Source organism: Sorex fumeus, unplaced genomic scaffold (genome assembly GCF_029834395.1).
Source record: "Sorex fumeus unplaced genomic scaffold, SorFum_2.1 ptg000093l, whole genome shotgun sequence".
Classification (NCBI taxonomy): domain Eukaryota; kingdom Metazoa; phylum Chordata; class Mammalia; order Eulipotyphla; family Soricidae; genus Sorex; species Sorex fumeus.
In genome coordinates this window covers 8,324,415-8,345,443 of record NW_026606150.1, presented here as the reverse complement: position 1 = coordinate 8,345,443, position 21,029 = coordinate 8,324,415, and the positions used below count along the sequence as shown (strand labels likewise).

General features: G+C 47.8%; 1 protein-coding gene across 1 annotated transcript; it reads right to left on the bottom strand.

Annotated features, from left to right (window-relative positions):
* Positions 1–19,174: 19,174 nt before the first annotated feature.
* On the bottom strand, positions 19,175–20,290 carry LOC130039715 (nucleophosmin-like). The gene is made up of 2 exons (XM_056131590.1): positions 19,778–20,290; positions 19,175–19,198 (listed from the first exon to the last, which is right to left on the bottom strand). The coding sequence occupies exons 1-2, from the start codon at positions 20,225–20,227 to the stop codon at positions 19,175–19,177; spliced, it is 474 nt and encodes a 157-aa protein (XP_055987565.1). The 5' UTR covers positions 20,228–20,290.
* Positions 20,291–21,029: the final 739 nt, after the last annotated feature.

The window sequence follows — 21,029 nt, the reverse complement described above, 5'->3', positions numbered from 1 at the left end:
CCATCTACGAGATGGGTAGATTTCTTAGTCAAGACCCTGAGCAATTGGTTTGAGGCTCTTCATGTTCCTAGAATGAACAGAAGCCATTGGGCCACACTAGCACACCACAGGGACTATTGGAGACGTTAATTACTGGCACCCACTCAAGCAAATCGATGTGTAACTGGATGTCAAGCGATCAAGTGGTATATGGTCAATCCCATGTCTAAACTTGTGAATAAATGTAACAGCGTCCCTTCCCGGATGAGGATTGACACACTCTAGGACACTTACCATGTCATGTATTTCTGTGTTTTAAAAATCAGTCGTTGACTGAAACTCAAAGAGAAAAGCTTTGTGATTGTATCTCATGGTAATTAAAATAATAATGATCATTATAAAACATCACTGTAGCACTGTACTCCATTGTTCATCAAAAGCCTGCGCCAGTAACGTCTGTATTCCTCCCAACCTGAGATTTTAACAGCCTCTCCATGATGGTCTTTTCCAAATACTGGAGGCTCTTTCAGGGTCAGAGGAATGAGACCTGTTATTGTTACTGTTTTTGTCATATTGAGCATGCCACGGGGAGCATATATAAATATTTTTCTCTCTATGATTTTGTGGTGTGGTAATTATGGAAAATAGGTAGGAAGTGTCTTGTGATGTGTTGCACAGCCACGGAGACTGGCGCAGAGTTCGTGGCATGGTTTTTGGAGCCTTATTTTATGCTTCTTTCCCGGAGAAGTAGACAATGAATTCTGGAGGGTGGCCTATGAGGAAATTATCTGGCGCTAGCAGGGAGTGGCCTCTGGGTGTGATCTCTGTGTCCCTGGAGACTGGGGAAAGCAGGCAGAGGATCTCTGCTCCTGGGTCCTGTTGAGCCCAGAGTGTAGGACAAAGGTTCTTCATTGCCTGTGAGCTATGAGACTTCATTCATGCGTGAGTTTCTGCCCAAGAGTCCAGAAAGTGGCCTGGAGCATGGTGGTGATTGGATAGTGGAGGTCAGCTGTGGGGACTGGGTCTTTTGGGGTGGGGAGTGGTCTCAACAGCTCCCCTCTGGGGCATGCCGAGTGAAAACAGCCGGGCGCCGAGTCCAGGCTGTTATGTTTTATTATAAAACATTATAAAATAAAATTAACATCTGAATTTTCAAAAAGAATATTGTGGAGTTCATAATCAATTCAACCAGCTTAATCAATGGTTGAATAAATAGAAGTACTCCTACATTTAAATAATAATAAATTAACGTCAGTTTTTTATATGCTTTATTTTGTGTCAAATCATAATGACTACAAAAGTGTTTTTTATTCATGTTAGTATTTGTACTTCTTTGAGATCATCGAACAACTCTAAAGTCAGTTTTGTTTCTGTGATGATCTAGTTAAAATATGATGGTTTTTAATGCTGTATTTCGTGAATAAATTGACAGATACTGGGCGGAAAGATTAACTCTTTTTTTTCCCCTTTATTTTATTTTATTTTTTTTTTTTAAAGTTGTAGATTTACAATTTTTTGTGCTTTGGTTTCAATTATACAATGATCAGATACCCATCCCTCCACCAGTGCCCATTTTCCACCACCATGGATAATATCCCTCCCACCCCCATCCCCCCATCCCCCCTGTCTCTGTGGCAGGGCAATTCCCTGTGTTCTCTCTCTCCTTTTGGGTGTTGTGGTCTGCAAAAGAGGCATTGAGTGGCAAACATGTTCAGTCCATAGTCTACTTTCGACATGCATCTCCCCCCCTGGGAGGATCCTCCAAACATCCTTTATTTGGTGCTCCCTTCTCTATCTGAACAGCCCTTTCCTCTAGGATACCCGGCTGGCCTCTAAGTTATGGAGTAATCCTCCTGGTGCTGATCTCAGCTATTCTTGGGTATTAATCTCATACTTTGTTACTTTATATCCCCCAGATGAATGCAATCTTTCTATGTCTATCCCTCTCTTTCTGACTCATTTCGCTTAGCATGATACTTTCCATATTGTACCACTTGTATGTAAATTTCATGACTTCATCTTTTCTAAGAGCTACATAGTACTCCATTGTGTAGATGTACCAAAGTTTCTTTAACCAGTCATCTGTTCTTGGGCATTCAGGTTTCTTCCAGTTTCTGGCTATTGTAAAGAGTGCTGCAATGAACAAACAAGTGCAGATGTCACTTCGACAATACATTTTTGCCTCTCTGGGATATATTCCCAGGAGTGGTATTGCTGGGTCAAATGGGAGCTCAATTTCTAATTTTTTGAGAATCGTCCATACTGTTTTCCAGAAGGGCTGAACCAGTGGACATTCCCACCAACAGTGAAGGAGTGTCCCTTTCTCGCCACATCCACGCCAGCATCGGTTGCTTTTGTTCTAAGATTAACTCTTTTAGAAACGTGTGTTGTTACACTTCTAAAAGTTTCTTTTTTCTTTTCTGTGGACTCAAATACAAACGGATTGGAGGTATGTGACAGAAACCTCTTTGTGCTGCCTCATGGTTCACTTCTGGCTTCAGAGATCTAAGAATCCAATAAAGAGGGCGATGATCAAAATGTTAGGGAGCTCGGGCACTTGGTCTCACAAAGACCCTCAGAGGCCCTGGAGTCCTTTTTCTGTCTACTGATGCCTCTGACTCTTTCCTAAATCCTGCCCTTCCGTCCCATTGAAACTGGAACAAATAAGCAAGTGACAAGAAAGTTCCTGCTCTCTCTTTGAAGCTGACAGAGAAGGCAAGAGAAATGCTGAGTGCAGTGAAAAGGGCAACAGATTCAGGTAGCAAAGACATTGGGCTGTGGAGAGAGTCCAGTGCGTCATTGCACTCGGCCTACCGACACTTGATTCCCAGCACCCCATAAGGTCCCCCAAGTCTGCTGTGAGTGACTCTTTACTGCATAGCCAGGAGAAAGCCCTGAGCACCACCAAGCACAGCCTTAAAACAAAACAAAACAGAACAAACAAAAAAGAAACATGAACTACAGATGTTCCTTCTCACCTGAGTGATCTCCCGAGTCTGGGGTCATGACGGTGGGAGCCCAGGAATGCCTCTGAGGCTCGCGGGCCCTTGGGTGTCTCCCCAGTGTGTCTTCTGGTGCTGTCTTGCAGCTCACTGTGGTCACAGAGTGGCCGCAGCCCAGGGTCGGGCCCTCGAATGTTCCTCCTGCACTTAGAACCATCGTGAGGTAGGAGACTAGAGACAGGAGTGCTCGGTGGGGTTCGGGGTGTTCTCCTGAGGTAATTACTGCAGAGTGTTTTCTCATGCACCATGGGAAGCAACCACAGAGCAAATGCACGAACGGCAGTCGACCACTAGACAAGGGATAAAGTGATAAAGTCGACCACTCACAATCATCTCAAATAATGATTCGCAATTGTACGCCCACTTTAAGAGTGAGCTGTATAACTTTCTCAAAGAACCGGTTATGTGTCATTTTCCATTTTATCACAAACATATGACTTATTAAATTTCCACATGGGGGGCTGCAGCGACAGCAGAAGGGGGGAGGGCGTTTGCCTTGCATATTGCCGACCTGGGTTCAGTTCCAGCATCCCATATGGTCTCCTGAGCATACGAGGGGTAATTACTGAATCTAGAGCCAGGAGTAACCCCTGTGGACATCCGGGTGTAACTGGAAAAGCCAAAAAAAAAAAAAAGAAAAGAAAGAGAGAAGATTTCCATTTCAAAAAAGCATAATTAGTAATTCAAGATATGCAGAAAAAAATACATGTTCACTCTAAAAGATACCCAAAATTTGCAAATTAAATTTAGCTCAATTTTATCAGTAGAGATGAAAATTTTAGGACGTGAATTCTCATAACTTTGGTAAAAGTGACTCCAAATGCATCATCTGTGGAAAACGGAGTTCAGGAGAGGCAAGAGCTCCATGAAAGACTAAAATTAAGATAAAATGATGAGCAGAAAATGTTCAGTCCAGGAAAAGAAAAATGAGCAGCAGGGGCTGGAGTCCCACCCATGCCGTGAGGTCCTTACATAGAGCCCCATGGGTTTAATCCTAGGCAGCCCCATAGGGTCCCCGATCCCCGCCAGGAGGGACCCCTGAGCACAGAGCTGAGAGTCGGCTTCAGAACAGCTGGGTGTGGTCCCCAATAAATACTGAAATAAAAGCAAAATAAAAATAGACATCTCTTAGTTTCCCTGATCTTTTGCATTTTTATGTCATTTATTTCTGTTCTATTTTCTCTTTTGTTCTTTATAAAATTTCTTTAGTGTCGAATAGATATTTAACACTCTCCTGCTTTCTGATGAGTCCAGCTCCCTGAGTGCATCCTTGCCTGTGGTCACGTGTCCCATGACTGGCTCCTTCTCACTGACCCAGGAATCCTCTCACTCTTTCCTGATTAACTGTCTGGCCCAATGACTATTCAGGAGAATGTTCTTGAGTTTCCTAGTACTTATGTGGCCCCAATTTTCCTGTCATCAGTGATCTCTGCCACTCTGATCCAGCAGATATGGACCTTAGATGTGTTTGAAGATGGGGTGGCACCCGCAGACCCGGTTGGGAGGGCTGGGGGCATCAGGCCCCAGGTATGTGAGGGTAAGTCTGGGAGGAGCAGGCAGCAGTGAGGTCGGAAGGACGGCGGCTCTCAGTGCCAGACAGCCCATGGGCCCAAGTCTCTGCAGGGGTGTACGTGGCTGTCCCTGGATGCTATGGTCAGGGAGAGCCCCAATAAACAACCCTGGGGGAGCCTTTTGTGGAATGCCAGCTGATGGGCCTTGTGACAACGGTGACCACAAGCTGTGGAGGTCCCAGTTCTTGTTGCTGTGGGGTTAGACAGGGCTCTTTGGGGCCCACTGGGCACTACTGCAGTGCGGAGGTTCCGTCCTGAGTTGGGGAGGCGCTTTGGGTTCCACCGTGGTGCTGTGCCCGTCTTCATCTCCTCCCTAGCCCAGTCCACACCATCTGCAGCATCAGATGGAGAAACCCCCTGTGGGTACCAACTGTCTGAAGGCTGAGCATGGGGCTTGCATCCCGGTCACGTTCTGCTGGACTGGGGGCTTTGGCCAGCCCAGAATGCCAGCTTCGTGCTCTAGCAGCCCTGTACCCAGTTCTTGTTTCTGTTGCGTCTACTGCTGCTGTCACTACTGGGTCAGGGGACAAGCTGGACCCACTGGGCAAGTGCATCAACTGCCCAACGATGCCCTCTGGTTACTGACAAACCCCCAAATCCCCACTGTGCCTCTGGCTAGACTTCAACAGCTCAGCACCAAGTTTGCCAATAAATTCAACCGCCAACAGTGAGATGTGTGGCAACCACACCCACAAACGTCATCCAGCTCAGCTATAGAGCTGGTTTTCCAGCCTTGCTTCAGAGACCCATCAACAAATCTCAAAAAGTGATCAGAAGCAGCTATTAAATCGGACCTGAGGAAGTCTGTACAAACGGGGCATATTGGAGGGGTCAGGTGTGCCAGTGCCTCCCCAAGCAGAGCCCCAGCAGCCGCTTCCTTCCACAATCCAAAATCGCTGCCATGGCCCAGCCACACTCCACTGTCTCGGGATGGACCTCTCCAAATATTCATCTGCTGAAAATTCAGGGTTCCAGTTTTCAGACTGAAATCTCCAGGTTTTTCGAGAGGTCACAATGGGCTACTTCCCCCACCTCCCTGCATCTCTGGAAACCTTGGCAGTCATGCCACAAGCCAGTGCCAACACCTACTTGCACAAAAGTGAGAGAGAGAGAGAGAGCAAGAAGAAAGGTGTCTATCACAGAGGCAGAGAGAGGTGGGAAATGGTCATAGGTAGTGGGAAATGTACACTGGTGGAGGGATGTATTTGGAATATTATATGAGTGACACCCATTCACGAATATCTTGTGATGGTCTATCTCAAGATGATTCAATAAAAATTAACTCAAAGAGGAACTACCCGTAACTGTAATTTAAATTGTAATAACTGTAATTCCACTTATTGGCATGAATGCAAAGGAAATGAAGAAATGGTAAGGGTGTCAGAAGATACCCTCAAGTTTTATAGAAAATTCAAATCGAATTACCAACAGATACGCTACATACTGTCCAATTAAGAGAGGTAGATATCTGGATACCTGAGAGCACCTATAAGTCAGGAAATAGACAAAGAGTCATAGATGATGTCACTTATCTGAGGAACTTAAACCTCAAGAAAAACTACACCAGAATGTTCAAACAACTGAAGGGATATGACTGACTCTGCATTTCTTATTTCCCCTCACTCTCGTGTTGCTGAAATTTTTCATTGAAGCACTTTGAGGATTTACAGCACGTTTTTGTGATCCTAGTTTATGAAGTACATCATAGTAGTGATACCATTCCCGGAGCATCTGAGGACCACATCTCTTGAAAGTGTGACTGAAATCAAGCAAGAGAAGAAATTTGAGGACACACGAACATGAAGAAACTTAAGAACATTTTAGTGAGTTAACCTACCGAGAGTATTCGATATGCCAAACACAGTAACAACAAAGTCTCCAGTGGAGACGTTACTGGGCCCGCTCGAGCAAATCGACGATCAACGGGAGGGCCTTTACCTTTACCTTTTTAACCTTGGGCCAGGCAGTTCCTGGAAAGGCCGTTGGAGGACTCCTTGGTCGGTGAGAAGGAGCCGGTGCTCTCAGGACACGTGGGGCACAGGCAAAGCTGCGTTCAGGCAAGCTGGAGGGAGCAATAGAATCATCAAGAACTGGAAAGTGTCAGAATAATGATCTAAAGTAAAGAAAGTAGAAAATAAACAAAGCAGAAAATGAAATAAAATTGCAAAAGATCACAGAAACCATGAAGTGTTGATTTTCATTTTGCATTTATTTAATTTTTTCTTTGGGCCATATTCAGCTGCTCTCAGAATCTCCTCTAGACTCTTGCTCAAAGACCTCTCCTGTGGGACCCAGGGAGTTTGCTCCACACAGGGGTGCCTAGGACCAATCCCAGGTCTGTTTGGATAAGGACCTTGAGGCTTGAAAGAGGATCCAGGTACCTGCTTCTTCTTGCCTGGACAGAACTTTTCCTGCTCATCATTTGTTCTAAACGTTGGACCCTTACGGAGCCTGTGTCTCCCGAACTGGGTTTCTACAGATGGTGCATTCAGAGTCACATTCACAGAAGCTACGATAGTTCACTTCTTGAAATTGACATCTCAATTAGAAAATTGTAGTTCAATTTCCTTTGCAGATTTTTGGTATCATTTGGGAGTTTACATGCAATTTTCTGCATGACTTGAATTTGAACTCAAACTTTTTAATATGAACTTTCATAAGTTGTATATATTTGTGGGTAAATCAACTTTGACACCCAAATGCTTCTACTGGAAATGTTATGCAAGTACATACACATTGGAGCGCACAAATTCAAATCTTAATTAAAGGTGATTGTGACTGTGATGCCTCCAGCACTTTAGCCCTTGTTTACTGTTCAACCTTCGTGCGTGCATTAGCTCTGTGGTTGCTTCCCTTGGGTGCCAGGAGAGCACTCAGCAGTGATTGCCTCGGGAGAAGCCCCTGACTTCTCCAGCCCACCCAGCACTCCTGTCTCTAGTCTCCTTGGGGTGAGACCCACCTCACGGTGGTACTAAGTGCAGGAAGATATCGGGAACCTTCTAGGGCCCTACCCTCAGCTGCGGCCACTTCACGACCACAGTGTGCTGCAGGACAGCACCAGAAGACACACTTGCGAGACGCCCAGGGGTAACCGAGCCTCAGAGACGTTCCTGAATTCCCACAGTCAGGACCCCAAGACTTGGAAGAGCAGTCAGGTGAGAAGGAATGCCTGTACTCTCTACTTCTATTTCTTCTTTGTTGGCTTTGATTTGGCGGTGGGGCGTGGGGGCCTTTACTTGGTGGAACGCTGGGCTTACCTCTGACTGTGCTTTAGAGGTCACTTGCAGTGGGATTGGGGTCCCGTATGTGGTGCTGGGAATACAAAGTCGGTAGGCTGAGTGCAAGCTAGCGCCCCACACACTGCATTCTCTCCTGGTTTTCTTACACAGTGGGCCTGAGCCTGCTGGTGGCCGTCAGCACTGAGTGCAGTGTCTCTGAGCTCTGGGCCCTCTGGCAGAAATGCCACCACCCGGCCCATCTCTCCCCCATCCTGTGTGCGCTCATCTGGGGTCTTTCTTTGACTTGTCTTTTATTGAGAATTGTGATCCTTCACATTGAGGTCCTTCATTGCTATGTATTGTACTTGTCTAACAAGACGTCATTTCTTCCTTTCCTGGTGCTCTTTGTGTCCAGCCTGATTCTGGTCACTTGGGGATGATGGTGCTCCTGGCTCCTGGTCCAGACCAGGAACCAGATTTGAAAGGACTCGTGGTGAATAAAATTCTACAGAAGATACCTGGGTCTGAGGAGAGTGATAGGAGAGCTGGGTGGCATTTTCCAGGCATGCGGTGCCCAGGTCCGATCTCTGGATTCCCAAATGATACCTCAAGGACTGCCAGAAAAAATTTCTGAGAAGAAGCCATGAATATCCTCTGAGCATAGTCCATTGCGGATCCACGCAAAAAAAAATACCACCCAAAATAAGCAACCAAAAAGAGATTGGGAGTGGGGTTAGAAAATATAATATTTAAAAATAATAATTAAATGTCTTTTCCTTCTTCCTTTTATCTGTCCCACCTAGCAATGCTCAGTCCTAACTCCTGGCTGTGAGGTCAGGGATCAGTCCTGGAGGTCAGAGGGGACATACTGGAACAGGGTTCCGCACGTGGGCAAACGTCCACCCACGTACTAGCGCTCTGTCCCTGAGTTCTTAGAAAATCACTGACTCACTGAGAGATACGATCAAATCCTGCCTGTCCACAGAGCACAGAGAAATGCTCACAGCGCCCTTTCACTGTGAATGCTCATTACCTGGTAAACCGTAAAGTGTCAGTGTCTTCCCTGATGCGCAGAGGACATTCCTTTTCATGCATAGTCATTCTGGGAGTTAGTGAGGGCCTGTGCGCATATGTGTGAGGGGCTGTGTTGGGAACACTGTGAGGGAGCACCCGGGTCACGGTATCGTTTGTGCCCGACCATCAAGTGAAACAAATGTACATTTCCTGTAAAGTGGCTTCACTGTATGGCATATGTCAATGCTCATTGTCACTAAGCTGTCATTTCCTGTTATTTTCTATTATCTCAAACACAGAGCACTCACGTGGAGGAACACGTGGCGCCAGGGGAGAGCAGTGAGCAGGGACGGGCTCTGTCCCCCACCCAGATACCAGCCCCTCAGCAGCCGTGTCCCGGCTGGGTCACTGGGGAGAGGATCGTCAGCTCTCCTAGGGACGCAGACCCTGCTCTGAGCACAGAGCACATCTGCCTGGTGGCTGGAGACATCAGGAGCCAAGGGGACGCTCCCTCACACCCAACCCTGTGTTCCTGCTCATTGTGGTCATAGGGCTGAAGCCAGAGTCGGGGGCAGTGACAGCCCATCCTTGACCTGAGAGGACTATCCCCGCCCCAGATCCATCTCACAGTGACCACGGCAGGACCCAAAGATGGCTGCTGAGTCCAGGAATGATACCTGGAACATGTCAGAGGTGGTATGGGATAGCTCAAGTGAGTTAGAGAAAGAGTTATATGAGACATTACTGAGAATAGGAATCTTTACGGATATGTTCTCGGCTGAAAAAGATAACAATGTTGTGATATCCATTATCACTCTACTCATCAGTCTCTGCGGCATGGTGGGGAATGGAACTGTCATCTGGCTGCTGGGTTTCCGTGTGAAGAGAAACCCCTGCAGCGTCTACATCCTCAACCTGGCCGTTGCAGACTTCCTCTATCTCTTAAGTAATGCTCTTGATATCAGCGCAACTTTTGCACAGTATTTCAGCGATTTTTTTTGGTTTATCTTCATAGTCCACCTGATTTCATACCCAGTGGGTCTGACTCTGCTGATGGCCATCAGCATCGAGCGCTGTGTCGCTGTGCTCTGGCCTCTCTGGTATAAATGCCACCGCCCGGCTCATCTCTCCACCATTGTGTGTGCTCTCATCTGGGGTCTGTATTTTATTAATTCTTTAGTGTGCATTCTGCTCCTTTTCCGTAGCTATTTGGATTGGATTATCCCGATTTTCTTCTTTAACACAATGTCCCTGCTTACTCTCCTGGTGCTCTTTGTGTCCAGCCTGATTCTGTTCATTTGGGGGCGATGCTTCTCCCAGCGGAAACAGCCCAGCAAGCTCTACTGGACCATCCTGCTCAATGTCCTGGCCGTGCTGCTGCTCAGTGTGCCCAGAGGAATCTGGATTATCACCTCGTGGCTGTTTGTGACTAAAATCTTTCCATGGTCCATCATATTCCTCCTCAGTGCCGTGAACAGCTCAGTCAACCACGTCATCTACTTCTTTGTTGGCCGGCACGGGCTACAGCGGGGCAGGAAATCCCTCCGAGAAGTGCTCCAGAGTGCGCTGACAGAGCGGGAAGCAGGAACTGAGCAGAGAAGAGGAATCACGAACCCCAGACAAAGCAGGACGACCCCTGAGCATGAGGGAGGGGGAGCCCCACTGAGTCCCCAGGTCTGACCCTGTCCCGGGCACCGCCTCTGGGAAAGTCTCTGGAACTTTCCCTGGAACGGCCTGAGGCATCGTGTGACTGTCAGGAACTGGAGCTGTGTCCGTGTCGGGTTGGGCTGAGAGACAAGCTGCAGTGATCTCTGTGGGGGCAGGAGCTTCTCCCCTCTGAGACCCTGTGACCTTACTCCCCCAGATGAACCCAAGTGCAGAGGCTTCTCCCTCCCTGACCGAGTGGAGCCCTGAGGTCCCCCTGGAGGGGTCGGCAGGATCCTGCCCTTTAACGGGGTCCCAGCACACCCCTCACCCACAGTCTGAGCCAAGGCTCTTGGACCCGTGACCTGGGTCCACACAGCACTGCTTTGCTCTGGGCCTCTGCTACATGCGGGCTTGGGAGGAACAGAGCTCAGACTTGCCCTGGGCCCACTGGCCCCCGGGGAGCACTGTTTTAGGAGAGCCTCTGTTCGTGTGAGCACCCCTCTACCACTGCTCTGCTCTTGGGTACTCTTAGGAATAACACTGTGTTCCCACATGCCCTGCGTGGGACCCCCATATCTTTACTCTCCACTGCCCAAGATGGTCTCAGCATATATTAGATCTAAAAGAACCTCTTGAGGGAATAACCAACCACAAAGGCCACGGGTTCTGAGGACACGGTTTCCCGTGAGGTGACATTGGGGTCAGCTGAGTGGGCTTTCTAGGGTGTGTGTGATGCTGGAACCCAGTGCATGCATTTCCATCAGTTATAGTATCATAAATCTCTTTAGTACTGTAGCACTGGGCTGGAGCGATAGCACAGCGGGTAGGGCGTTTGCCTTGCAAGCAGCCAACATAGCCGACCCGAATTCGATTCCTCCGCCCCTCTTGGAGAGCCTGGCCAGCTACCGAGAGTATCTCGCCCGCACGGCAGAGCCTGGCAAGCTCCCCGTAATGGATTCGATATGCCAGACACAGTAACAACAAAGTCTCCAATGGAGTCGTTACTGGGCCGGCTCTAGCAAATCGATGATCAACGGGAGGGCCTTTACCTTTTACCTTACTGTAGCACTATCCTCCTGTTGTTCATTGATTTGCTCGAATGGGCCCAGTAATGTGAGACTTGTTGTTACTGTGTTTGGCGTATAGAACACGTCACGGGTTGCTTGCCAGGCTTTGCTGTGCGGGCGAGATCCTCTCGGTAGCTTGCCGGGCTCTCAGAGAAGGGCGGAGGAATCAAACTTGGGTCAGCCGCGCTTAAGGCAAACCCCCTACCTGCTCTGGTATCGCTCCAGCCCTTCATAAATCATAAATCTCAGTATCTAAAATTAAACAATAAATATAACAAACTCTCCTTCCAGAGTTGATGTTCTATGATGCTTTCTTGGGATCATGGATTCTTGCATTTTAAACTTCAGTTGTTTGCAGATTTTATATTGTGTCAAATCATATGACTTGCATTGTATCTTTTATCTGCTAATATTTGTATTTGTTTGAGATCTTTTTGCATATCTATGGTTGCATTTGCCTTGATGATGATCTAGTTAAAATATGATGCTTTCAATGGTGTATCTTGTGAAATAAATGATACTGCATGATTTTGGGCACTACTTTTCAATTCTTTAACTGTTGATGGAAAGGGATAGGAATGAGCATCACACTAAACTGTCTATCCTGGGGATGCTGTGAGAGCAAAGTGGGGAGAGTGGTGAGGGGAGTGTTTCATTGCACATGAATGACTTCAATTTAATCACTGTCATCCATATTATGTCCTGAGCATGGCCAAGAGTGATTTCTGAGTGCAGAGCCAGGAGTCACCCCTGAGCATTGACGGGCATGGCCAAGAAGCCCCCAAATCTATAAATAAATAGAAAATGTATGTGCTGGTGTTCTCATACACCATGTATGCCTCTTCCCTCTCATGTGGCTGACCCAAGTTCAACCGTGGACACCCCATACGGTCCACTGTGGCCACAAGAATTGATCTCTGATGCAAAGCCAGGAGGATGAAGAGAACAACTAGGCATCTTCCCAAACCCCCAAATATTAAGAATGTCGATGTCATTTTCCCTGAAATCCACTTTTTTTGGTTCATGCCTCAAGAAGTGCATAGCCCAGTTTTAGTGATAGACTCTGCTGACTGACTGAGGATCGGGACAGCCCAGGGGTGCACACTGCACAGTCGCTTCTCTCTGTGTCTAGACACCCTCATCACTGGCAGAAAAGCTCCTCTCTGTTCTCACTGATGAAACATATTTGAACACCATCAACTAGGATTGACTCCAGCTGTCATCTGAACGCCCAAAGTCCCCTGACGTTGATACATGAGGAAAGGCAGAGTAGCTCCTCCTCTGTACAATGCCAGGCACCACATATGACAATGCGTCCTCCTGTGGTTCAAACGAACTCCATGATGTGTGGTTTGACTGGGGAAGAGACACCCGACCTTCCACTGATGGGTGTGTGGACCCTAGGCAGGTAAAGAGAGAAAGGACAGGATGGAGAGTGGGTGTCATGGCATTTGCTCTGATGCCACTGATTGCTGTTCTATCGTTGGCATCCCAGATGGTCTCCAAGCATGTCTGGAGTGATCCCTGATCCCAGAGACAGGAGTGAGTGCTCAGCACCGTTCGGTGGTGCCTAGAAGAAGAGAAAGAGAGTGAATTGGAAATAGAGAGAGGGGAGACAGACCTAGAGACAGAGAATAGACTTCCCTTCTCTCCTCCTCATACTCTCAAGCCAAAATGAAGGCAAGTCATGAATCTTGAAATCTTCTAATTTCGAAGTAATGAGGAGACCTTGAATCTTCTCTTTAGGGAACTTAAGTGGTGGATTGGATTGTTGAACAATAAACTAAACAAGAGCTCTCAGGCAGCTGTTCTGTGCCCATGCGGAAATGCTGGTGAGATGGGGTCGGCCACCCAGACAGCTCAGGGACACTGAGCATGGAACACTGAGCAGGATGGTCATGGGAAGCTTGCTGACTGTCTCTCCTGGAGGAGCACTGGACCTGGATGGTTAAATTCAGACCGGACCCAGAGAGCACCAGATATGTGAGGATTGTCACCCAGCAGTACAGGCAGAAAGGGAGAAACTGTGATCACAAAGTGATCGTACATGAATGGCCCGAAGGAATGTAACAGCCAGTGCTCCAAACAAAGCACACACTGTCACTGTCCTCCCATTGTTCATTGATTTGCTCGAGCGGGCCCAGTGACATCTCCATTGTGAAACATCTTGTTACTGTGTTTGGCATTTTGAATGCCTTGATAGCTTGCCAGGCTCTCTGAGAGGGGCGGAGGAATCGAACCCAGCTCAGCCGGGCTGGCTGTGCGCAAGGCAAATGCACTACCACTGTGCTATCACTCCAGCCCATAACAAAGCACACAATACTGAAAATTCATACTGGGCGGAGACATTTGTGCCCAAAGGGCCACAGCACAGAGACACACATGTTCTCTCACACGGAGGGAAGTTGACACTCATTTTGCGTGTCCGATAGAACACGGTATGCATGAATCTCTCCTTCTAACATTGTTGTAAAATATCTTGTGCCAATAACAATTGGGAAAAACAATAGAAGTCAGATGAAGTTCATGTTCCAGAATCTTCCTTTTACCTCATCTCCTTCATTTCCAGGGCTTATCCATTGGGAATCTCTGTGATTCTAAGTGAGGAAGGAGGATTGAATTGATTCCCTTTCCAGAGATGCTGAGAGCACTTACCTCCTCTGCAGGCTTGTTGGCACCACAGGAAAGAGCAGGAGTGGACCAAGGAAGGACACTGCCCAGTGCTTTTAACGGAGACTCTGGTTGAAGATCCAATGGATAAATGAGATCTTGGCAATCTCTTTCACTTCCCACATCATCAGAAATGACTAGTTTCTATAGGTTTAAAGTCAAATAATCCAACTTATTTCTCAGAATTCTCTCCTTTCTCTCTTCCTACTTCCCTCTTTTCTCCAGGGGGGTTCAGTCTCCATGGCCCCCTTTGGGTTTCTCAATACTCCAGAATCCTACTCCCCTGCCTCTCCTGGTGTGGTGCTTCCACCATTGTCCACCCTGGTAGTTTCATCACTGGGTGCTCCTGACCCACAGTCCCCATCCCAAGGAGATGCCGTCACTGACCCTGGTTTTACACCTGTTCCTTGGACAGTGGGTAACACCCGTGCAGTGATTGGAGCTACAGGACACGGGGTGTTTTACCAAATATGCCTGATGTTTGTGGAGGATTGTTTCTCGCTGTGCAGAGAAGAGAACTTGAGGTCCAGTTTGTTTGTTAAGTTAATGAATTTTCATGGACCTTATGATGCTTTCATCATTTGTATGAAAGTGGAAACGTTAATGTCTATTTTTCGAATACGGCTGATTTCTACCCACATCCATGTACTTAACCAGATAGTTTGGAGTAGATTCAATGTATAAAGACTCCCATGGCACCATATGGCACAAAGACATGGATATAAATGTTTACATCTCTACAAATTTATTTTTAATTTTTCTCATTTAATTATTTTTATACAAATTGTTTTATTGCAATTGGCATTTTTAAAAAAGTACACATTTGACTGAAATCTTCAGGTTCTTACAGAGTAGGTTGGGCTACCACCCCCATCTTCCTCTTCTTCAGGAAACCTGTCCGTCACACCCATGAACTCTCTGGAACCAATGAGCTCATTAAAAAAAGCTCATTAACTAACCGTGATCCAGAGACTCATAAACAAAATCCAAAAAGACCACCAAGTTTTGAAAATACTTCCAGACCCTGTGCCAGGCTCAGTCTCCCCAGGGAGCGTTGGGTGAGCCCAGCATCTGCCCAAACAGAGCTGCAGCAGCCGAAACCCTCTACACGTCACAACTGCCTTCATGCTTAAACCAAACTGCACTACTGGGGATGAGCCTCTTCCATAAATTGATCTGTTAAACAACTCAGGTATATGCAGGTTTTGTAACCAAAATCCCCAGGTTCTCACGGAGTAAGGATGGGCTACCTCCACTCATCCTCATGTCAATCACCCCCATGCACTGATTCAAATAATGTCATTAACCAGCCATGATCCAGAGACCATAAATGAATCTCAAAAGAGATCAGCAATTGCAGAGATGATTCTGGACCCCACTGCAGGCTCTGTCATCCAGGGCACCCAAAGTCCATCTAGTTAATAATGCATTGGAACCCTGTACAGAAATTTTGAATTCCAGGAGCATGCCTGTGTAAACACACAAAAAATAAAACGGCCGGCGGTCTTGCCGTTTCCCCACTCCAGGGAGGACGATGGCGATGGTCAGGTGAAGGAAGGAAACGAGGCCAAGCTGGTTGGTCTTAGTAGCCGTTTATTACATGGAAGAGATGTATGTCATGGAGGCCTCAGGAATCCTCGAGCACGTGCGCCTTTGTTCTCTCAGCTTCTGTCCTCAGCCCCATCTTCCCAGGTTCTCTGATGCACGTGTCCCCCAGAGAGCCCTGAAATCTCCCTTATATAGATCATAGTACCTCTAAAGGGCGCAATATAATGATGTCATCAAAAGGAGTTACAGAAAGAACATTGAGGCAGCAAACATACATTGTTTCCTTACATCTGCAGGCCAGTAATCCTGGCCTCACCTTTTCACAAGCTACAAGCACTTAGATTAGCACAACAAAGACCAGTCTGCTAGAGCTTGGAATCTACATCTCCAAAAAGCAGTCTCATCCAAGCTAGTCAGGACACACAGGAAACTGCTTCTAGGACGTGTTTCTCCTCTCCTTGTCCAACCAACATATAAGCATACATAATATTAATCATTTCGTATGGACACAGTAAGAAATACTTTGAGCTTATAGAATTGCTCTCCTAGGACCATCTCGATCTCAGACTGCAGTGCTCAGGCCAGATATCTTTCCTATTCCTAGCAGTAGGGCCCTAGTCTCGTTATTTTTGGATCATGACATCATTTGCCTATGATCAAACTCTTAACTTATAGTTAAGAATCGTGGCACCTTGGCCTGGGCCATCGCGATGCCAGGGTAGCACATAACTTACCGGCTTGCTCTGGTTCCATCCAGTCCCACGTCGGGACCCTGCCCTTGGAGTGCTAGGAAGTGAGGGCAACTGAGGCTTAAGTTGAGAAGGCAGATGCCCAGGAGTGAATAATATTCAAAGCCAATCAATTCCTAAGTTATAAAGCATAATATTAATTAATTGTCTTCCTGTATCTATACAAAAGGACATTGCATTAAAGTAAACTGCTCAAAGACATAAGGAGAGGAGAAAGGCAATATTAACTTACAGTACAGCTTCAGTGTCCAAGAAGGATGAGACCTTACAAATTGGTTGGGGAAGAGAGCATAGAAGAGGTTACAGACAGACAAAGTAATGGGAGTGACTCGGGAGCACTGTGATGGGTACAATCTGATAAACCTAAGCTCCGTTTACTCCAACACATGCCGTCATGAATGCAGCTGCGTGTCATCTCAAACTCTACACCACTGATAAACCAGGAGTAGCCACCGTATGGGATGCGATGGCAAGCTGAAGGCAACCAATCTCAGTTAGGAAAATATAAACATACAAGGCTTAATCTGTAACAACATGTTAGTGCTCTCTTCTACAAGCCCTTAATGGCTCCTTGGTGCTATAGAACGATCTTCACACACTTTCTTCTACAGAAATATTTTTGATCATTTTTGTGAGTTATGAAAAGAAACAGAAAATAAATTCTTCAGGTCCTGCTATAGGGGCAGGCTTGAGGAGTGGTTGGGAAAATTGAACACAATGGCGATGGGAAAGTGCAAAGTTGTTCGGATTGGGGTTGGAATAATGAATGCAATAAGCAGCAAACTACTTTAGAAAAACACATAAATATATTTCAAAATAAAGAAAGAAAAACACTTCTAAAGAAATTACATAAAATATCTTCGTAGGTCTCAAAGTAGTTTGGAAATTTTATTGAAATGTCATCCCAGCACAGTGGTCCAGTTCTTCTCTCTAGGCACACCTGCCCCTGCCAACATCTGCACACAGCTCCTGAGAAACCAAGGGATTCGCCTGCACATGCTCCCAGCCCTGGGGCTGTTTCCCACCAGGCTACACAGGGAGGAACCCCGACCCAATGAAGCTTATTCGGCAGCGCTCATGGAATCACGTCATTCAGTGTGTGGTTAGTGTACAACCGCCGAGGATCCTTAATACAGAAAATAAAAAAAAGCAGTAAACCCCAAGGACACCTCTCAGCCGTGACGGGCACCACTGACAAAAAGCTTAGTATAGACAATAAACTCTTTTAGATTTGGAGATGAACAAGGAAAACTGATGTTTCACATTCTGCACGAAGTGCTGAGATTCTAGGTTCATGATCACAATCATGATCATCCTGTTGTTCATCGATTGCCTCGAGCAGGCACCAGTAACGTCTCCTTCGTCCTAGCCCTGAGATTTTAAATAGTGCCATATTCAAGGCTCTTTCAGGGTTAGGAGAATGAGACTCATCATTGTTACTGGCATTTGGCATATTGAGTATGCCATGGGGAGTTTGCCAGACTCGGCTGTGCGGGCAGGATACATTTGGTAGCTTGCCGGGTTGTCCAAAGTAAGAAGGAGATAATAAGATGTCACGCAGTCAAGAATGTGGCAGCGCGCTTTGGGGAGCTGGGTTTTATCGTCTCTGGGTCTCAGCCGTTGATGGAATTACCTGGCACCAGGGGCAGTTGGTGGTGTGACGCCTATCTACTGGAAGATGGGGGATCTGGGTGGAGGAGGCCCAGTCCTGATCTGAGCGGGCTTGGAGATCTCAGTTCTGGGACCCGCATGCCTGGGTTCCTCTGCTGGTTCCTTCATGCATGTGGAGAGTGGTCTCAGCATGGCTGTGGCTGGTTGCAGAGGTCTTCGGCTGCCGAGGCTCTGCCTGGGGCAGGGACGGAAACTCAACCCGCCCCCCTTCAAAGGGCCCCGGTGAGGACAGCCAAGCACAGGGGCAGGAGACTCTGCACTGATTCTAGGTTAAAGCAAAAAACTGTGTCACCTTTATTTCAACTGTGGGGAGAAAATGGAAACTTGCCCTGTCTGGTTGAAGGAATATCTATATATTCTTATAATAAAAAACATTTATATATGTATTTAATCTGCCTACATTAGAATCCCATTTATTCCATGATAAAACTATGATTTTTTGAAAAAACAGCTACCTAGTACCACACAGAACAGAAAAACCTTAACTTATCTCTAAACTTATCTCAACTGTGAAGCTGCATGTTGTATCCACGAATGTGATACACTTTGTACATAACATATATGAGAATCAGTCTTAAGTGCAGCAAGAGAGAGTCGGAGGTGGTTCAGGGAGGAGGTGCCCTTTAATTTCTTGGTCTTCCTTCCTTGACCATAATCAGGTCACTCTATCCTCCAGGACAGTTAGACCAGCTGTGCTACTTCTGGAATTCTCTGCTGAAATGAAGGTCTGGTTTGGAAAGGGAAGGCTAGAGGGAAAGCTATTCCCAAGGGGTGCGAGTGTGTCTCGGCAAGGCACAGTGGTGATGTGGGGTGTCAGGAAGCCTGAAGGTACCGGCAGACTGCTGATGCCCTCACCTTGCGGGCCCGGTTGGCCTGCCAGGGGCACAGAGCCCCGGGCCCCAGCAGCAGCGGCCCCAGCAGGGACTAGGCAGTGGCCAGGGCTGCTGCCATCCTTGCCTGGTAACTCTGGCAGCCTCAGCCCAAATCCAGCAGGGCCTGACCCAGGCACACCTCTCCCCGGTCTCCCACTCTAGGCGCTCAAAGAGGTTCCTCTACCAGGTGCTGCGGGTGGAGTGGGGTGGTTCTGGGCAGAAATGGTGGCCAGGCTGCCCCCGTTGGCTGAGCCATGGGAGCAGGGTTCCAGTCTTGGCGGCTTCTGGTCCACAGCGGGCAGCTCAGCTGCCCAGGATGCATCTCACGGCAGAAACCTGGCAGCGCAGCTGGAGCATTGCCAGGCTGGCTCCGAAAGGTGCCTTATTCAGGGCTGGAGTGACAGCACAGCGGGGAGGGTGTTTGCCTTGCAACTGGCCGACCCAAGTTTGATTCCTAGCATCCCATAGGGTCCCCCCAAGCACCACCAGGAGTAATTCCTGAGTGTAGAGCCAGGAGTAACTTTTGAGCTTCACTGGGTTAACCCTAAATGCAAATCACTGTCACTGTCACTGTCCTCCTGTTGTTCATCGATTTGCTCATGCGGGCCTCGTAACATTGTGAGACTTGTTACTGTGTTTGGCATATCAAATACATCACAGGTAGTTTTCCAGGCTCTGCTGTGTGCGTGAGATAGTCTTGGTAGCTTGCCGGGCTCTCTGAGAGGGGCAGAGGATTAAAAATATCTGAAGACTATACAAAGCATGGTACCTTGCTGCCGCCCCCAGGAGCAGAATGCTTCCCAGATATGCTCAAGAGCTTCACGTCGTCATCCTCTTCATCTTCTGACTCTGCATCTTCCTCCACGGCAACCAAGTGCTGCCCGGAGATGTGCACAGGCCCGGAACCGCACTTCAACCGCAGAACCACCGGCGGGGTGATCTCAAAGCCCCCGAGGGAAACCGTTGGCTGCACCGACATTGTCAAAGTTGCCAGTGTCACTTTAATGGGACTGCCTTCGTAATTCATGGCTTCCGCTTCAACAATGTGCAGCTCGTCCTTGGCACCAGCCCCCAAACTGACCGTTCTCAAAGACAGCTGGTGCTCATTTTCATCGTTATCCACTTTAAAATGATAATCTTTGTCTGCCTTTAGCTCACAACCGAAAAGGTAGTTTTGGGGCCTCAGGGGGCTCATGTCCATGTCCATCGAATCTTCCATGGGGCAGGGGCACGCACGGGCGTGGCAGAGGAGGCGAGCGGAGACACGCGGCCCTGCAGCGGAGGAGCGGCGCGCAGGACAGAATCGCACCAGGGCTGGAGTGATAGCACAGCAGGTAGGGCGTTCGCCTTACAAGCGGCCAACATGGCTGACCCGAGTTTGATTCTCCGCCCCTCTCGGAGAGCCTGGCAAGCTACTGAGAGTATTCGATATGCCAGACACAGTAACAACAAAGTCTCCAATGGAGACGTTACTGGGCCCGCTCGAGCAAATCGACGATCAACGGGAGGGTCTTTACCTTTTTTTTATATAAAGCATGAACTACTATCGATATGCCGGGCACTGACTTGGGACAGGTCCTGGGCCATCACGTCACTCGGGAGCAGACCAGCTCACTCCTCCTTTGGGCCTGGGGGACATGAGGGCCCTCGTCCAGGCCAACTGCAACACAGCTCCTGGACTGGCCATCATTTCTCTGCATTCTGGAACATTCTAGCCCCTCAGTCTCTTCACGCTCAGGTCCCACTGAAGAATGCTAAGTACGGCGAGAGTTTCAGGCGTCACTGCATCCAGCAACACTTCATTTCATGCTCTCTTTCCAGCCCAGGGAATATTCACAGACATCCGCTGGGAACTCTGCAAGTGGGGAAAGTGGGGAGGGGAGGGGAGGGCCGTGTGCTCTTCTTGTTTGACCAGATGCGGCCTTTGCCGTCACACGCTGTGGCTGGGTTCTGAGAAGGACATCCTCGGGTGACCTCTGTGCAATGAGGCCACACCAGAGTTGTCCCACAGGCTACTGCAG